This window comes from Gossypium hirsutum, chromosome A10 (assembly GCF_007990345.1).
Source record: "Gossypium hirsutum isolate 1008001.06 chromosome A10, Gossypium_hirsutum_v2.1, whole genome shotgun sequence".
NCBI lineage: Eukaryota > Viridiplantae > Streptophyta > Magnoliopsida > Malvales > Malvaceae > Gossypium > Gossypium hirsutum.
Genome location: NC_053433.1, coordinates 117,034,956 through 117,054,136, shown reverse-complemented (window position 1 = coordinate 117,054,136; position 19,181 = coordinate 117,034,956). Strand labels below are relative to the sequence as shown.

Genomic DNA, 19,181 nt, shown 5'->3' with positions numbered 1-19,181 from the left:
TAATATTGTTACCTCTAAATACTAAAATATATGATTTTTGTTAAATACAGATACAAAATTAAATAAAAAAATAACATAGTACCACATTAGGAAAAGTGTCAAACTCGAGTATTAAATAATATATTAAGAAAAAGTTAAAAACTAAATCTTCCTACTTTTTAAACTTAAAACCTTAGTCTTATAATTAATACTATTAGTAATTTTCGTCAAAATTTATTGACTTAATATGTTTATTTTTCATTAATTATATGCTAGATATATGAGAGAAGCCTAATCACATGCTAAGTTAGAATTTCAAGTACAGGGATTAAATATTAAAAATTTCAAACTATAGGGACGGATAGTAGATTTCAACCAATCTGAAAACTACAAAGGATGCATGAGGAACCGGAGTTTCCGCTGACGCAACGTGTTTTTATTTTTATTTTATTCTTATTTGACTAATCAATCCCCCTAATCTTCGGTACTTTCCCTAATCAATTTTAACTTTTTTTCATCTATAAAATCCAACTAAAATTCTCATGATAAAAGAAAAACCCAACTAAAACTCTATCATATTTCGACAATTTTAATTAAAATAAAATACAAATTTTACGATAATTTTAGTCAAAATAATCAAAATACTTTCATATTAATCAAATTACGTATTGATAGTATTTATTACTTTTCTAGAGTTATAATACAAACAAATCTTTTAATTGTTTCAATTTAATCTTAACTCTAACCTATTTGAGTTCACTTCCAAATGTATTATTGATCTATAAATAGTCAATTGATTCAATCGTATTTTATCATAGCAATTTATAAGTTTTGTTTGTTTTTTTTTTCCGATGATGAATTTCAAAAGTATTACGTTTTTTTGCTGTGCTTCTGTCATACCTTTTGGTCTCAAAAGCTGAAAAAGTTGAAGTTGTGGTTGAAGGAGCAACTTCCATTGCTCAAACCGATGAAGATTTTATTTGTGTTACCCTTGATTGGTGGCCTACAAACAAGTGTGATTATGATCAATGTCCGTGGGGTCAAGCTGGACTTTTTAATTTGGTAATTTTATTTTATTTTTTTAGTATATATTGATTAAAGACTATTTATTTACTTAGATGTTTATTATTTTGTATTATTTATTCCATTTGTAGGATTTGAAGAACAAGATTCTTGAAAAGGCTGTAAAAGGTGAGTATTGGAGTTATTCTAATGAATGTTTTGTTTACTAGTTTTTTTTTTGCTGATATGAGTAGCTTCTAATATGCTAATTAATGTTGGTGAATAAATTATGGTTTCAGCATTTTATCCTTTGAGAATTAGAGTTTCGAAATAATATTGAGAATTGCCAACCATTCCAAAAACAAGACAAGGGCTTTTTATTTGGTTTCTCTATTGGATGTCTTGACATGAAGAGATGGGATGAACTCAATGAGTTTTTCAATCAAACTCGGTATAAATCAATGACATATATGTTATTTTTAAATAATAATTATGATATGAGCTATTCATGTTATTTTTATGTTGTAGAGCTAAAGTTACATTTGGTTTAAATGCTCTTATCGGAAGAAAAGAGTCTGAAACTGAAAAGACTCTTTAGGTTGATAATTGGTATTCACATAATGCTCGAGATCTCATGCGTTATACAATTTATAAAGGATATAAAATTGACTCTTATGAATTAGGTATTTGATTAATATCAATATTTTTAAGTTTTCAAATTAGTTTATATATGATTTACTCTCATGAAATGCAATTTTATTTTCTTTTTTTAGGAAATGAATTGTGTGGAGTAGGAGTTAGTGCTAGCATTGAAGCTAAACAATATGCAAAAGATATGGCAACACTTAAAAATCTTGTAAAAGAGATGTATCCAAATCCTAAAACTCAACCTAAGGTTTTAGGCCCGGGAGGTTTCTATGACAAGAAATGGTTTGATACTTTTTTGGATGCTTCAGGACATGACGTTATTGATGGAGTTACACATCATATTTATAATCTTGGACCTGGTATCTATCTATATATCATTAAAAATATTATTATTATTTATTGTTGTTCCATGAGTTTTCTAATATTATAGATGATTAATGGAAGTAATAACCCAGATCTGGTTTGTCGTGTCCAATATCCATTTTTCTTGACTCAAATTGCTCAGACATTTAAAGATGTTTCAAATACTATTGACAAATTTGCACCATGGTCTGGTGCATGGGTTAGTGAATCGGGTGGGGCTTATAACAGGGTGGCCAATTAGTGTCGTATACATTTGCATTTGGTTTTTGGTAAGGGCCTTTCAAATATTTTGTTTAATATTTTTAAGGCCCTGTTAAAGTCTAATGATTAACTTATGACTCCAACAGGTACTTGGACCAATTGGGAATGACATCAGTTTATAACCACAAAGTTTATTGTAGACAAGCTTTAATGGGGGCAATTACGCTCTTCTTAATACTAACTTAAGGCAAAAGGGGCAAGCAGCCGTTTTCCAAGAGATTACACCACACTTTACTAACTTTACATGGCAGCCTATTGCGAATTAACATCCAGTTAAAGACTCGACTTTCAACGGGGCAAGGCCGGCCCGTTTGATAGTAGGATTTGGAGGAGTAATGTCCATTCGATGCCGCCTTCCACAGCAAACGGTCCGATCTCGACACATCAAGGACTCAACTATGGATGAGTTGCCAGAAGTCAGCCCCTCGGTTCCTTTCCCAGTCAAAAAGTTGCCTTTCTAAAATCAATATTCCATTCCCACTAGTCGTTACTAACAGTCTAACAGGACCAAACTCAGCAATTTTCCCCGTTTTATTAATTGCCAAAGCAAAAACTCTAGGGAACTTTATTTTAATAATAAATGATAATAATAATAAAGCTTGAATGACTTTTAGCATGTGAAGTGTGAACAGGCGATTTCAGATTCCATGATTTTCAAGACTCGTTCAAATGCTTTTGAAGTTGCATTATTGCTTGGAAGACTAATTAGAAAACAGTCTCATCAGGTAATCTCGAAAGTAACCATATACAAAACCTATGCAGTCGCGATCCCAAAGAAAATATAAATAAAAAGAAAATAAAAAAGGCCGGCTGGTGATGTATGAGATTATCTCATTCTAGTTAAATATAGAGATAATATAATTTTTTACTCTTGAATTTTATAACTAAGTTCATTTTTGTATCTGAGTTTATTTTGATATCTAAACTTACAAATATAAAAGTTTCATGATATGGTACTATTGAATTGTGCCACATCATCACTTGAAAATTTAAAAAATTATATAAATTTCCAGGCAATGGCATTGTATAGTATTATACAATGGTCTAATAATTGAATCTATGGTTGAATTAGTCAGACCACTAGTTTCATATTCAATAAATTTGATATCCGTTCAACTATTAGACCAACAGTTATTAAATAGATAATTAAAAACTCATAAAATTTAAAAATTAAAAAAAATGATTAAACCTGCTTGTATCAGTCTATTAGTCTATTCTCAGTCCAATTGGTTCGAACGACTAATTCAATCATATTTCAAAAAAATTGGTCACATAATCAAATTTGAATGAAATCCAAGTTTAAGGAACAAAAAATTTAGTTACCAAATTTAGGTACCAAATTGAACTAAAAAAACAAGAATAAATACAAAAGTTGACCTTTTTACCAAATTTAGTGCGCGCCCTTTAATAAATATATAAAAAGACTACCTATAAAGAAACTGGAACAATACACATTTACAGGCAATTTGGTTTTTCTACCTTATATTTGCTTTCAATTTGTTTGCCAATTAAAAAATAAATATGGCAATTGTCAACAGCTGATCATTTTAGATTCACATTAGAGATCAATGGTGTTTTTGTTTTAACGAAGTTATAAAGAAGCCTAGAAAGTAAGGGAAAGCAATAAAAAGTCACAGCAAGTTTGTTGTGTCAGATTTGATTTCCATATTCGTTCTTGTTGATGAACAAGGTAGTCTCAAACACAAATCAATACCATCAATTAAGAAACTGATTCAGGTCGATGGATCTATCAAAAAAGCATTTGGAAGCGTCCAGCACTTCTCTCCTGGTGTTCACTGAAGTTATAATTCTTCTCTCCTGCTTCAACTCGCTGGGTCATTACTTTCTTGGTTTAGCAACAGCAGCCACAGTGATCAGAGGAAATGACACTGATCAACAAGCTTTACTCCAATTCAAATCCAAGATAACCAGTGATCAGCTTAAGGTTATGGAGTCTTGGAATAGTTCCATTCACTTCTGCCAATGGTATGGTGTTACATGCAGTCGCAAGCATCAGAGAGTCACCAAGTTGGAACTGCAACTCCTCAAAGTCTCGGGATCTTTATCACCTTACATTGGAAATTTGAGCTTTCTCAGAGAGTTGAATCTTGCGGGTAATAGCTTCTACAACCAGATTCCTCAAGAAATTGGTCGTTTAAGAAGATTGGAAATATTAGACCTGATCAATAACTCCATCCGTGGTGAAATCCCTTCCAACTTATCTGCTTGCTCTAAGCTTACATTTGTCCGTATGAGAAGCAACCAGCTAACAGGAGAAATACCTGGTTCGTTTGGTCTCTTGTCAAAGCTGAAATTCTTGAGTTTTATCAACAACAGTTTAACAGGGAGTATCCCGCCTGCATTGGGGAACTTGTCATCCCTGGAGGAACTTTATTTCACATATAATGCATTAAGTGGGATTCTACCTGAAGCTCTTGGACGACTGACAAATCTAACACAGTTCTCGGCAGATGAAAATGCAATATCTGGTATTATTCCGACCGCAATGTTCAATCTATCCAATATTATAGCCTTCTCCATAGGGGGGAACGAGATTCAAGGTACTCTTGATCCTAACTTAGCAATCACTATGCCATATGTTGGAGCCCTTTCTGTATGGGGAAACCGAATCTATGGAGAAATTCCTATTTCCATATCCAATGCCTCAAATCTATATCAACTTCAACTTGATGGGAACAGACTTAGTGGAAATGTGCCTTCCTTAGAAAAGCTGGAAAAACTGTTTGTGCTTTTTCTAGGCGAAAACCATTTGGGATATGGAAGAGAAGGTGACTTGAACTTTATTTGCACTTTAGTCAACAAAACCACATTAAAATATCTAGATATAGGCATAAATAATTTGGGAGGGGTGTTTCCTGAATGCGTTAGCAATTTTTCTAGCAACCTTTTACAATTAGTGATACAACAAAACAAAATATGGGGAAGAATTCCGGAGGGGATTGCAAATCTTATCAATTTGGAGACTCTAGGGGCATCAAGAAACCAACTATCGGGTCCCATTCCCTCTGATATTGGAAGGCTTCAGAACCTAAAGATATTTTATGCTTCTAATAATTCTTTGTCTGGGTATATTCCCCATTCTATTGGAAATTTGACAGTGCTAAGCAAACTTGCTTTAGATTTTAACAATCTTCAGGGCACGATTCCCTCTAGTCTAGGTAATTGCCAAAATTTGCTTGTAATAGGTCTTTCACATAACAATCTTAGTGGACCAATACATCCTCAAGTACTTGGACTCCCATCCTTGTCCATTACATTAGACTTATCATCAAACTATTTGACTGGTGAGCTTCCTGTTGCTGTAGCAAATCTGAAAAGTCTAGGTGAGTTCCATGTTTCCAAAAATAAGTTATCTGGTTTGCTTCCAAGCAGCCTTGGTAGCTGTGTAAGCCTAGAGAAGCTATTTTTGGATGGCAATTTGTTTGAAGGGCCCATTCCTTCATCTTTGAGTTCACTGAGAGGACTTGAGGCATTAGACGTATCCAACAATAATCTTTCAGGTGAGATTCCAGAATTTCTTGTCAGATTTGGGGCTTTAAGGTACTTAAATCTCTCTTTTAATAATTTTGAAGGAGTGATACCAAGTGGAGGAATCTTTAAGAATGCCAGTGCAACATTTGTTGAGGGAAACAGTAAGCTCTGTGGAGGCATCCCCGAATTACACATGTTAAGATGTAACTTGAAAACATCATCAAGCAATTCTCAGCGATTAAAAGTTGCAATTATTGTTGTGACTTTAGGAGTGACTCTGGCTTTTACTTGTCTCCTCATCTTGTGGTTTAGAAAGAAGAAAGAGAAGCAGGCAACAACAACTAGCGTAGAAAATTCCTTTTTACAGTTATCATACCAAAGCATCCTAAGGGCTACGGATGGATTCTCCACACAGAATTTGGTTGGTTCGGGAAGCTTTGGTTCTGTATACAAAGGAGTTCTTGAAGCTAGTGGAGCAGTTATTGCAGTAAAGGTGCTTAATCTTCTGAATCGTGGAGCTTCTAGGAGTTTCCTGGCTGAATGCGAGGCCTTGAAGAACATCCGACATCGAAATCTTGTCAAGGTACTAACAGCAATTTCAGGAGTCGATGACCAAGGCAATGATTTTAAAGCCTTGGTTTATGAGTTCATGGAAAATGGAAGCTTGGAGGACTGGTTGCATCCAGTTATTGGCATGAATGAACCAGAGACGGCGAGAAACCTAAACTTCTTCCAAAGAGTAAGTATGGCTATAGATGTTGCTCATGCACTCGAATATCTGCACCATCATTGTGAAGAACCAATCATTCATTGTGACCTCAAGCCAAGCAATATTCTACTTGATGAGGAAATGGTTGGTCATATAAGTGACTTCGGCTTAGCAAAAATCCTTTCTACGGACAGACTGAACTATTCTGCTAATAAATCAAGCTCCCTTGGACTAAGAGGAACTATTGGTTATGCTGCACCAGGTAATTTCAATTAATTAATTTCTTCAATTATTTAATAGCAAAGCATACAATCTAAAAACACTTTTCCGTATATTAAGTGGGTTTCCCTTTGTAGTTATTTCTATATGTAATTTGTGATGAATTAATTGTAGAATATGGCATGGGAAACGAGTTGTCAACGAAAGGTGATGTGTATAGCTTTGGCATTCTTTTGCTAGAGATGTTTACGGGAAAAAGGCCAACCGATGAAGGGTTCAAAGAAGGTTTAAGTCTTCACAATTTTGTCAAGGAAGCTTTGCCTGAACGAGTGACTGACATTATAGATCCCATTCTTCTTCAAGAAAGAATCAAACGAGAAACTCTCAATGAAAATAGCCTAGGGAGTGATAAAGATCTTCGATGCTGGAATTCAATATTTGAAATCGGACTCACTTGTTCTTCAAAATCACCGCATGAGCGTATTGACATGAGTGATGTTGTTACCAAGCTTTGTAAAATTAGAGACAAGCTTCATCCAACTTGATTACGATTTGAGATTGGATCTTAATTAAATATATTGCTCAATCACCAGGTAATATTAGTTTCTTATCTTAACAAAATACTCAATCATTTAATCGCTGCTAATTTTGAGATGAATGTTCCTTTTAGATGATATGAAGTAGTAAAAGAGGTTCCCTTGTTTTCTTAAGTTATAGGTATCTATGGTGCCATAAGAATGGACTTGAGAGGTCAGGCTAAGTGCTTGTTTGTTTATGTTTTGTTTAGGCAAATAAGCTAAAAAAAAAAAGGAGTAATGAAACCATACCATTGTTTGGTTTATACGAATAAGTTGACTTAATAACGATGTCGAATTTTGGGTATGCAACTTATTGTATCAGCATTGCAATTTAACATGTCAAAGAACTTTATATTGTTGAAATTAAAGATTTGAATGTTTGTGTTGAGTTATCTCTTTATCTTGGCTGATCAAATAAGTCTCTCGTAAAAAGGCTAACATATAAATATGTCCGAATTATTTCTTATTTTGGCTGATCAAGTTTATGACTAATCAAGTCATTGACCAAATATTGCAGGACAACCTTGGTTGTAACAGTGTTTTCATCGTATTTATTTTTCACGTATTTAATGTATTATAGATTTATTATTATAAATTTATGTGAATTCTTTTGCAGTCTAATAACTTGTTTTGTATAAATTTAATATATTTATTTGTTTGCGGTATTTTCATTTCGAAAAATATTTGGTGTACTACTAGTGAAGTAGTATTGTAAAATATTGCAAAAAATACATGTTTACAAAAAAAGAGACAAGTGACAATTTTTTAAGGTTGCTTGTTGAATAAAAAATATTAAAAATTTTACCACACGTGCATGTGTGTGAGAACCACATATTTAGAACGTAAAAGTTTGTTTGAAAATCCCATCATATGTATTATTTTATTTTTTTTGTTAAAAGAAAAGATTAAAATACTCTCAAATACTATACGTTATTTTAATTACGAAAAATATTTTCGTATTTTCTCTAGCTGAGTTAGTGCTTGATTGACTACAAACTCAGTCAAAAACTTAAATAATAGTAAGTATTGATTATTAAAAAATTTATGACTAATCATATATTTATTTCAGATTCATTTTACTTTTTTATGTCATGTGGTTTTTAAATTTTCTTAATTCACATTTTTATTTATAATATTAAATTTATTAACGTAAAAGATAAAAACACTTAAATAATAATTATATAATATTATTAAATCTTTATTTACTTACCATTAATTCTTTAAATTTCAGGACAAAATCTAGTTAATTAATGATAATCAAAACCCTTTCCTAAATTGTACAATCGCCTCATTCATCGAATCAATTCAAATTAAAAACTAGCAATTAATATTGTTACCTTTGAATACTAAAATATATAATTTTGTTAAATATAGATACAAAATTATATAAAAAAATAACATAGTATCACATTAGAAAAAGTGTCAAACTCGAGTTTTAAATAATATATTAAGAAAAAGCTAAAAACTAAATCTTCCTACTTTTTAAACTTAAAATCTTAGTCTAATAATTAATACTATTAGTAATTTTCGTCAAAATTTATTGATTTAATATGTTTATTTTTCATTAATTATATGCTAGATATATGAGAGAAGCCTAATCACATGCTAAGTTAGAATTTCAAGTACAGGGATTAAATATTAAAAATTTCAAACTATAGGGACGGATAATAGATTTCAACCAATCTGAAAACTACAAAGGATGCATGAGGAACCGGAGTTTCCGCTGACGCAACGTGTTTTTATTTTTATTTTATTCTTATTTGACTAATCAATCCCCCTAATCTTCGGTACTTTCCCTAATCAATTTTAACTTTTTCTCATCTATAAAATCCAACTAAAACTCTTATGATAAAAGAAAAACCCAACTAAAACTCTATCATATTTCGACAATTTTAATTAAAATAAAATACAAACCTTACGATAATTTTAGTTAAAATAATCAAAATACTTTCATCTTAATCAAATTACTAATATTATTTATTATTAAATCTTTTAATTGTTTCAATTTAATCTTAACTCAAACCTATTTGAATTCACTTCCAAGTGTATTATTGATCTATAAATAGTCAATTGATTCATTCGTATTTTATCATATCAATTTATTCAAGTTTTGTTTGTTTTTTTTTTCCAATGATGAATTTCAAAAGTATTACGTTTTTTGCTGTGCTTCTATCATGCTTTTTGGTCTCAAAAGCTGAAAAAGTTGAAGTTGTGGTTGAAGGAGCAACTTCCATTGCTCAAACCGATGAAGATTTTATTTGTGTTACCCTTGGTTGGTGGCCTACAAACAAGTGTGATTATGATCAATGTCCATGGGGTCAAGCTGGACTTTTTAATTTGGTAATTTTATTTTATTTTTTTAGTATATATTGATTAAAGGCTATTTATTTACTTCAATGTTTATTATTTTGTATTATTTATTCCATTTGTAGGATTTGAAGAACAAGATTCTTGAAAAGGCTGTAAAAGGTGAGTATTGAAGTTATTCTAATGAATGTTTTGTTTACTAGTTTTTTTTTTCTGACATGAGCAGCTTCTAATATGATAATTAATGTTGGTGAATAAATTATGGTTTCAGCATTTCATCCTTTGAGAATTAGAGTTGGAGGTTCAATGCAAGATCAAGTGGTGTACAATGTTCGAAATAATATTAAGAATTGCAAACCATTCGAAAAACAAGACAAGGGCTTCTTATTTGGTTTCTCCATTGGATGTCTTGACATGAAGAGATGGGATAAACTCAATGAGTTTTTCAATCAAACTCGATATAAATTTATGATATATATGTTATTTTTAAATAATAGTTACGATATCAGCTATTCATGTTATTTTTATGTTGCAGAGCTAAAGTTACATTTGGTTTAAATGCTCTTATCGGGAGAAAAGAGTCTGAAACTGAAAAAACCCTTTGGGTTGGTGATTGGTATTCACATAATGCTCGAGATCTCATGCGTTATACAATTTCTAAAGGATATAAAATTGACTCTTATGAATTAGGTATTTGATTAATATCAATATTTTTAAGTTTTCAAATTAGTTTATATATGATTGAATCTCATGAAATGCAATTTTATTTTCTTTTTTTTAGGAAATGAATTGTGTGGAGTAGGAGTTAGTGCTAGGATTGAAGCTAAACAATATGCAAAAGATATGGCAACACTTAAAAATCTTGTAAAAGAGATGTATCCAAATCCTAAAACTCAACCTAAGGTTTTAGGCCCGGGAGGTTTCTATGACAAGAAATGGTTCGATACTTTTTTGGATGCTTCAGGACATGACGTTATTGATGGAGTTACACATCATATTTATAATCTCGGACCCGGTATCTATCTGTATATCAATTAAAATATTTTTTATTATTTATTGTTGTTCCATGATTTGTTTAATTTTATTATGATTAATGCAGGTAATAACCCAGATGTGGTTCGTCGTGTCCAAGATCCATTTTTCTTGACTCAAATAGCTCAAACATTTAAAGATGTTTCAAATGCTATTGACAAATTTGCACCATGGTCTGGTGCATGGGTTAGTGAATCGGGTGGAGCTTATAACAGTGGCGGCCAATTAGTATCTTATACATTTGCATTTGGCTTTTGGTAAGTGCTTTTCATATCTTTTGTTAGTTTATTATTTTTAAGTCCCTGTTAAAATATAATGATTAACTTATGACTCCAACAGGTACTTGGACCAATTGGGAATGACATCAGTTTATAACCACAAAGTTTATTGCAGACAAGCTTTGACCGGGGCCAATTACGCTCTTCTTAATACTACTACATTCATTCCTAATCCAGATTATTACGGGTATCTTTCATATATTTTCCACCGTATTTGTTGTTAATTTCATTTGTTTTAACTTTATTTGTTAAAATATCTTTTGTAGTGCGCTTTTGTGGCATAGAGTTATGGGGAGTAAAGTTCTTTCCGTCACGCATAAGGGTTCTCCATATTTGCGTGTATACTCTCATTGTGCCAAAAAGGAGGTAATTTTTATTATTTTGGTTGTCTCAATTAATTTTAATTTAAGTTTTTATGTATTAAATTTTTGTTTGGTTGCAGCCTGGGGTTTCTTTTGTTTTCATCAACTTATCAAAAAATACCTCATTTGAAATTGATCTTTTCCATGATCTAAATTTAAATGGTGGGAGTCCAAATTTTGAATTTAAAGGACGTAAAGAGCGAGAAGAGTATCATTTGACTCCAAAAGATGGGAATATCTTAAGCAGAGTTGTATTGTTGAACGGAACACCACTGGAACTTTTAGTCTCGTTGGAGATACCAGAGTTGAAGCCGAAGCTTGTGGATGGTTTGAAACCCATTAGCATCGTTGCTCATTCAATCGCATTCGTAACCATTAGAGATTTCAATGCACCTGCATGTTCTTAGTATTTTATTTCTTTTAGGGACAAAATTTATTGATTTTAGTCATTAGGCAAATTTAGGATTTTTGGTTTTTGAGTTACAAGATTTATTAATTTTGTTCATTAGGTCAATTTAGGTTATCATATTATTGTTTAATTTTTAATTTGTTCCTTCTTATTAAAATAAATTATTCTTTTTTATTATGTTAAGATGTAACTTGAAAACATCATCAAGCAATTCTCTTAGATTAAAAGTTGCAATTATTGTTGTGACTTTAGGAGTGACTCTGGCTTTTACTTGTCTCCTCATCTTGTGGTTTAGAAAGAAGAAAGAGAAACAGGCAACAACAACTAGCGTAGAAAATTTGGTTTTACAACTATCATACCAAAGCATCCTAAGGGCTACGGATGGATTCTCCACGCAGAATTTGGTTGGTTCAGGAAGCTTTGGTTCTGTATACAAAGGAGTTCTTGAAGCTAGTGGAGCAGTTATTGCAGTAAAGGTGCTTAATCTTCTGAATCGTGGAGCTTCTAGGAGTTTCCTGGCTGAATGCGAGGCCTTGAAGAACATTCGACATCGAAATCTTGTCAAGGTACTAACAGCTATTTCAGGAGTCGATTACCAAGGCAATAATTTTAAAGCCTTGGTTTATGAGTTCATGGAAAATGGAAGCTTGGAAGACTGGTTGCGTCCACTTATTGGCATGAATGAACCAGAGACGGCGAGAAACCTAAACTTCTTCCAAAGCGTAAATGTTGCCATAGATGTTGCTCATGCACTCGAATATCTGCACCATCATTGTGAAGAACCAATCATTCATTGTGACCTCAAGCCAAGCAATATTCTACTTGATAAGGAAATGGTTGGTCATATAAGTGACTTCGGCTTAGCAAAAATCCTTTCTACGGACAGACTGAACTATTCTGCTAATAAATCAAGCTCCCTTGGATTAAGAGGAACTATTGGTTATACTCCTCCAGGTATGTTCACTTTAGTATTTTCTTCCATAATTTAAAAGCAAATCATATAGTTTAATATCAATTTTTCATGCTCTCTGCAATTATTTCTATATGTAATTTTGATGAACTAATTGTAGAATATGGCATGGGAAGCGAGTTGTCAACAAAAGGTGACGTGTATAGCTATGGCATCCTACTGCTTGAGATGTTTACAGGAAAAAAGCCGACCGATGAAAGGTTCAGAGAAGGTTTAAGTCTTCGCAACTTTGTTAAGGCAGCACTGCCAGAACGAATAATTGCGGTTACAGATCCTATTCTTGTTGAAGAAAGAGTCACAAGAGGAACTTCTGATGTAAAAAACTCGAGAAATGATAGACATCTTCGGTGCTTGAATTCACTATTCGAAATAGGACTCACTTGTTCTGCTGAATCACCCAATGAGCGGATTGACATGAGTGATGTTGTTATCAAACTTTGTTCCATTAGAGACAAGTTTCATCCAACTCGATTACGTCATGAGGTTCGAACTTAAATAAATTGCTTAATCGAAAGGTAAGATAACTTCTTATCTTAGCAAAATATTGAATCATTCCATAACTTAAGGCATATTTCCACTACTTTTGGAGATAAGTGTTATGTTTAGATGATATGAAGAAGTAAAACAGATTACCCTGTTTTCAACATGGAGGTATCTAAGGTGTCGTATGGATGAAGTTGACAGTCTTGGGTCAGTCAAAGTGTTGGATTTTATCTTTTGTTCACATTCTATTGGGTATTAGCAGGTCTCCACATTTCGCTTAAAAGCACTATGCTTTGAGAAAAGAGAATAAAGATGCAATATTTATAGCTTTCCACCGATAATTTCTCAGTGTATTTTGTATTAATGCTTTGTTTTTCTCTTTGCTTCTTAAACTATTGGATCCTCATCAAATAAGAATTTGAGATAATGCCAATATGCTTTGATTTTATTTATGTTACTCGAATTTGGAAGAATGTATTCAAATGTTTGACATGGGATATATTTTATTTTACATCTATGTGTGGTCAGTAATCACTGAAATTTAAGGCTCTTTGTTTCTGTATCCATAATAAATAATATAGACTTCCTTTCTATTGGATTGAAGGGAGACTTATAAAATGTCTCTACATGATTTATTAATAGAAGCCTGTATTTATAAAATGTCGAGGAACTACTTATACTGCATTTTGTTTCTTGTTGATCAACAAAACACTTTGAAATACGTATAGAAATTGATTCAGGTTGATGGAGTTATTGAAAAAGCATTCGAAACTTTCCAGCTCTTTTTTCCTTGTTTACGTTGAAGTTATAATTCTTCTCTCATGCTTCAACTCCCAGTGTCTTAACTTGCTTGGTTTAGCTGACCCTGTAGTTAGAGGAAACGCCACTGATAAACAAGCTTTACTCAAGTTCAAAGCCAAGATAACAAAATAATTAGAATTTCTATTTATTAGTGACAATAATTTTGGAGGGGTATCAGCAAATTTTCCAACACCCTTTTACGAAATACTGGGAAGAATCCCAGATGGGATTGGTAATGTCGTCAATTTGGAGGTATTATTTGCATCAGAAAGCCAACTGTCAGGTCCCATACCATTTGATATTGGGAGGCTTCAAAAGCTAAAAAAAATTTTCCGATCATATTATTTTTTTCTCCGGGACTATTCCGAAATTTATCGGCGTTAACAGAAGTTGGTTTAGATTTTAACTATCTCCAGGGCAGCATTCCTTCAAGCTGGTTTCATCAAATAGATGTCGACAATACTTCTCTTCAAGGTCTTTTTTATGAACTAGTCTTTACGAGACGACCATCAAGATTTTGGGGACTCAGTCAATCCAAATCATGTATGCAAGTTATCTAAGACTATTTATGGGCTCAAGCAAGCCTCACAACAATGGCATAAAGAAATCGCCGAAGTTCCCTTGAAAATGGGGGTTTCAACTCTCTGTGTCAGATGCCTCCTTGCTAATCAAATACAATGGAAATTGCATCTACTTAATGGTTTATGTGATGACATTGTTATAACAAGTAACAACATATCCATCGTAAAAATTGTAACGTCCCAAGTTTCTTAAATCTTAAATTGCTTCATTATATTAAATAATTTGATTTGGTTAATTTTTTTTATTTTTTTATTCTTATTTGACTTATCAATCGCCCCTAATCTCCCCGGTGCTTTCCCTAATAAATTTTAACTTTTTCTCATCTATAAAATCCAACTAAAACTCTATGATAAAAGAAAAACCCAACTAAAATTCTATCATATTTCAACAATTTTAATTAAAACAAAATACAAACCCAACTAAAAACTTCCGACAATTTTGATTAAAATAATCAAAATATTTTCACCTTAATCAAATTACTGATATTATTTATTACTTTCAGAGAGGTATAATACAAATAAATCTTTTAATTGTTTCAATTTAATCTTAACTCTAACCTATTTGAGTTTAGTTCGAAGTGTATTATTGATCTATAAATAGACAATAGATTCATTCGTATTTTATCATATCAATTTATTCAAGTTTTGTTTTTTTTTTCAATGACAAATTTCAAAAGTATTAACATTTTTTGCTGTGCTTCTGTCATGCCTTTCGGTCTCAAAAGCTGAAAAAGTTGAAGTTGTGGTTGAAGGAGCAACTTCCATTGCTCAAACCGATGAAGATTTTATTTGTGTTGCCCTTGATTGGTGGCCTACAAATAAGTGTGATTACGATCAATGTCCTTGGGGTCAAGCTGGACTTTTTAATTTGGTAATTTTATTTTATGTTTTGAGTATATATTGATTAAAGACTATTTAATTACTTAGATGTTCATTAATTTGTATTATATGTTCCATTTGTAGGATTTGAATAACAAGATTCTTGAAAAGGCTATAAAAGGTGAGTATTGGAGTTATTCTAATGAATGTTTTATTTACTAGTTTTTATTTATTTATATGAGCAGCTAATTAGCGTTAGTGAATAAATTATTGTTTTAGCATTTCATCCTTTGAGAATTAGAGTTGGAGGTTCATTGCAAGATCAAGTGGTGTACAACGTTCGAAATAATATTGAGAATTGCCAACCATTCCAAAAACAAGACAAGGGCTTCTTATTCGGTTTCTCCATTGGATGTCTTGACATAAAGAGATGGGATGAACTCAATGAGTTTTTCAATCAAACTCGGTATAAATTTATGACATATATGTTATTTTTAAATAATAATTATGATATCAGCTATTCATGTTTTTTTTTATGTTGCAGAGCTAAAGTTACATTTGGTTTAAATGCTCTTATCGGAAGAAAAGAGTCTGAAACTGAAAAGACTCTTTGGGTCGGTGATTGGTATTCACATAATGCTCGAGATCTCATGAGTTATACAATTTCCAAAGGATATAAAATTGACTCTTATGAATTAGGTATTTCATTAATATCAATATTTTTATGTTGTCAAATTAGTTTATATACGATTGACTCTCATCAAATGCAATTTTCTTTTCATTTTTTAGGAAATGAATTGTGTGGAGTAGGAGTTAGTGCTAGGATTGAAGCTAAACAATATGCAAAAGATATGGCAACACTTAAAAATCTTGTAAAAGAGATGTATCCAAATCCTAAAACTCAACCTAAGATTTTAGGCCCGGGAGGTTTCTATGATAAGAAATGGTTCAATACTTTTTTGGATGCTTCAGGACATGACGTTATTGATGGAGTTACACATCATATTTATAATCTCGGACCCGGTATCTATCTATTTATCTATTAAAATATTTTATTATTATTATTGTTGTTCCATGATTTGTTTAATTTTATTGATGATTAATGTAGGCAATAACCCAGATGTGGTTCGTCGTGTCCAAGATCCATTTTTCTTGACTCAAATTGCTCAGACATTTAAAGATGTTTCAAATGCTATTGACAAATTTGCACCATGGTCTGGTGCATGGGTTAGTGAATCGGGTGGAGCTTATAACAGTGGCGGCCAATTAGTGTCGTATACATTTGCATTTGGCTTTTGGTAAGTTCTTTTCAAATATCTTGTTAGTTTTATTATTTTTAAGGCCCTGTTAAAATCTAATGATTAACTTATGATTCCAACAGGTACTTGGACCAATTGGGAATGACATCAATTTATAACCACAAAGTTTATTGTAGACAAGCTTTGACCGGCGGCAATTACGCTCTTCTTAATACTACTACATTCATTCCTAATCCAGATTATTACGGGTATCTTTCATATATTTTCCACCATATTTGTTGCTAATTTCATTTGTTTTAATTTTATTTGTTAAAATATCTTTTGCAGTGCGCTTTTATGGCATAGAGTTATGGGGAGTAAAGTTCTTTCCGTCACACATAAGGGTTCTCCATATTTGCGTGTGTACTCTCATTGTGCCAAAAAGGAGGTAATTTTTATTATTTTGATTGACTCAATTAATTTTAAATTAATTTTTTATTTATTATATTTTTGTTTGGTTGCAGCCCGGGGTTTCTTTTGTTTTCATCAACTTATCCAAAAACACCTCTTTTGAGATCGATCTTTTCCATGATCTAAATTTAAATGGTGGGAGTCCAAATTTTGAATTTAAAGGACATAAAGAGCGAGAAGAGTATCATTTGACACCAAAGATGGGAACATCTTAAGCAGTGTCGTATTGTTGAATGGAACACCATTGGAACTTTTAGACTCGTTGGAGATACCAGAGTTGAAGCCGAAGCTTGTGGTTGGTTTGACACCCATTAGAATCGCTGCTCATTCAATCGCATTCGTAACTATAAGAGATTTCAATGCACCTGCATGTTCTTAGGATTCTATTTCTTTTAGGGGCAGAATTTATTGATTTTACTCGTTAGGCCAATTTAGGATTTTTGGTTTTTAAGTTACAAAATTTATTGATTTTGTTCATTAGGTCAATTTAGGTTATGGTAATTATTTTTTTAATTTTTAATTTGTTCCTTCTTATTAAAATAAATTATTCTTAATTTTAAGCAAAAGTTTGGAATAAAGGTTATGAGTATACATATTTACAGCATTGTATAGTCATTAATACTGTATTACTACAAATCAATCAAAAGAAGTCAGAAATTACGACAAAGCCTTCGTTAATACAACATGCTACTTTCGCCTACATCGTCTAGCACTTGGAGAATTGTTTTTCCCTTGTCCATGCATTGCCTTTTTAACACTTTCTAAAAAAAATTAATAAATAAACAGTAAATGAAAACAAACTTTATTCTTAAATATATAAATAAATATTGTTTTTGACTTATCAAACGAGCCTTATCTGCTTAATTCTTGCAGCTTTTTGTCTGTACCAATATGAGATATGGCAAGATTACATAATTGAAATTTCTTTAGGAAGACCTTTCCGTTGTCGTTGCATCCCAAATAAAACAAGCACAATGTGTTTGGCACATTCCCAAATAAAAAAAATGGATGAACTTGAAAGTTGGAAAGTGAAATAAAATTTTGACACTTGGTTGGTATTAAAAATCACTTGATTTGATGTTTTTTACGATATAAAAAAGAGATTAAGGGTTGTAATTGAGCTGAATTAAAGTTATAAAAAGCTCGATTTTAATTCAAATTTAATGTTCTCAAATGTAGCATAACTTTTAAAATTTGGACTTTGATTCAAAACATAAATCAAACTAGCTTGATTATACTTAATTATACTTGTTTATCTAGTACAAAATAAGTTAAATTTCATACTTGGTTTATGAGTTCATGGAAAATGGTTTAATTATAGATCCCATTCTTCTTCAAGAAAGAGTCAAATGAGGAACTTTCAATGAAAATAGCCTACGCAATGATATAGATCTTCGATGCTTGAATTCAATATTTGAAATCAGACTCACTTGTTCTTCAAAATCATCGCATGAGCGTATTTATATGAGTGATGTTGTTACCAATCTTTGTACCATTAGAGACAAGCCTCATCCAACTTGATTACGTTGAGGTTGGAACTTAAATATATTGCTCAATCATCAGGTAATATTATTTTCGTATCTTAACAAAATACTCAATCATTTAATTACTCAAGGCATATTTCCACTACTAATTTTGAGATGAATGTTGCTTTTAGATGATATGAAGTAGTAAAAGAGATTTCCTTGTTTTCTTAAGTTGCAGGTATCTATGGTGCCATAAGAATGGAATCTTGTCAGGCTATGTGCTTGCTTGTTTATGTTTTGTTTAGGCAAATAAGCTTAAAAAACAAGAAACGAAATCTTTGTTTTGTTTGTTCGAATAAGTTGAATTAATAATGATGTCGTATTTTGAGTGTGCAACTTATTGTATCAATAGTGCAATTGAACCATTTTATGGCAAGATTACATAATTGAAATTTCTTTAGGAAGACCTTTCCATTGTAGTTGCATCCCAAATAAAACAAACATGCATACGTATACATGCATATATGTTGAAAGCGAATGCAATTTCTAGATAAAAACCAAACTTATCCTTTAAAAGATATTTTTTTAGAAGATTATAGAATATATATAAAATAAAGAAATAGGATATTTTCTAGAAGGCTAGATATTTTACATGAACATTCTAGTTATTAGATATTTGTGAAATTAATGGTAAGGATGTCGATATGTGTCAA

At 31.8% G+C, this 19,181-nt stretch overlaps 3 protein-coding genes, 1 long non-coding RNA gene and 1 pseudogene across 7 annotated transcripts; all 5 read left to right on the top strand.

Annotated features, from left to right (window-relative positions):
* The first annotated feature begins 819 nt into the window (after positions 1-819).
* Positions 820-2,863, top strand: LOC121207873 (uncharacterized). Of its 2 annotated transcripts, none has more exons than XR_005902983.1 (3): positions 820-1,041; positions 1,134-1,170; positions 1,755-2,863. It is a non-coding gene; the product is annotated as an uncharacterized lncRNA (long non-coding RNA). The 2 variants fall into 2 exon arrangements; XR_005902982.1 differs by lacking the exon at positions 1,755-2,863 and adding an exon at positions 1,281-1,708.
* A 789-nt stretch (positions 2,864-3,652) lies between these two features.
* On the top strand, positions 3,653-7,643 carry LOC121207869 (probable LRR receptor-like serine/threonine-protein kinase At3g47570). Of its 2 annotated transcripts, XM_041078377.1 has the most exons (3): positions 3,653-5,774; positions 5,847-6,716; positions 6,848-7,643. In XM_041078377.1, exons 1-3 carry the CDS (start codon positions 3,995-3,997, stop codon positions 7,216-7,218), a joined length of 3,021 nt encoding a protein of 1,006 aa, XP_040934311.1. In that variant the 5' UTR covers positions 3,653-3,994; the 3' UTR covers positions 7,219-7,643. The 2 variants fall into 2 exon arrangements, with proteins under 2 accessions (XP_040934311.1, XP_040934310.1); XM_041078376.1 differs by having other exon boundaries at positions 3,653-6,716.
* Positions 7,644-9,306: 1,663 nt separating this feature from the next.
* On the top strand, positions 9,307-17,702 carry LOC121207870 (heparanase-like protein 2; annotated as a pseudogene).
* On the top strand, positions 9,952-11,733 carry LOC121207872 (heparanase-like protein 2). 2 transcript variants are annotated; one of them, XM_041078379.1, is made up of 6 exons: positions 9,967-10,248; positions 10,340-10,573; positions 10,658-10,847; positions 10,930-11,055; positions 11,135-11,234; positions 11,311-11,721. In XM_041078379.1, exons 1-6 carry the CDS (start codon positions 10,074-10,076, stop codon positions 11,635-11,637), a joined length of 1,152 nt encoding a protein of 383 aa, XP_040934313.1. In that variant the 5' UTR covers positions 9,967-10,073; the 3' UTR covers positions 11,638-11,721. The 2 variants fall into 2 exon arrangements, with proteins under 2 accessions (XP_040934314.1, XP_040934313.1); XM_041078380.1 differs by lacking the exon at positions 10,340-10,573 and having other exon boundaries at positions 9,952-10,248; positions 11,311-11,733.
* On the top strand, positions 11,692-13,488 carry LOC121207871 (probable LRR receptor-like serine/threonine-protein kinase At3g47570). Its single transcript, XM_041078378.1, has 2 exons — positions 11,692-12,593; positions 12,710-13,488. Exons 1-2 carry the CDS (start codon positions 11,816-11,818, stop codon positions 13,102-13,104), a joined length of 1,173 nt encoding a protein of 390 aa, XP_040934312.1. The 5' UTR covers positions 11,692-11,815; the 3' UTR covers positions 13,105-13,488.
* Positions 17,703-19,181: the final 1,479 nt, after the last annotated feature.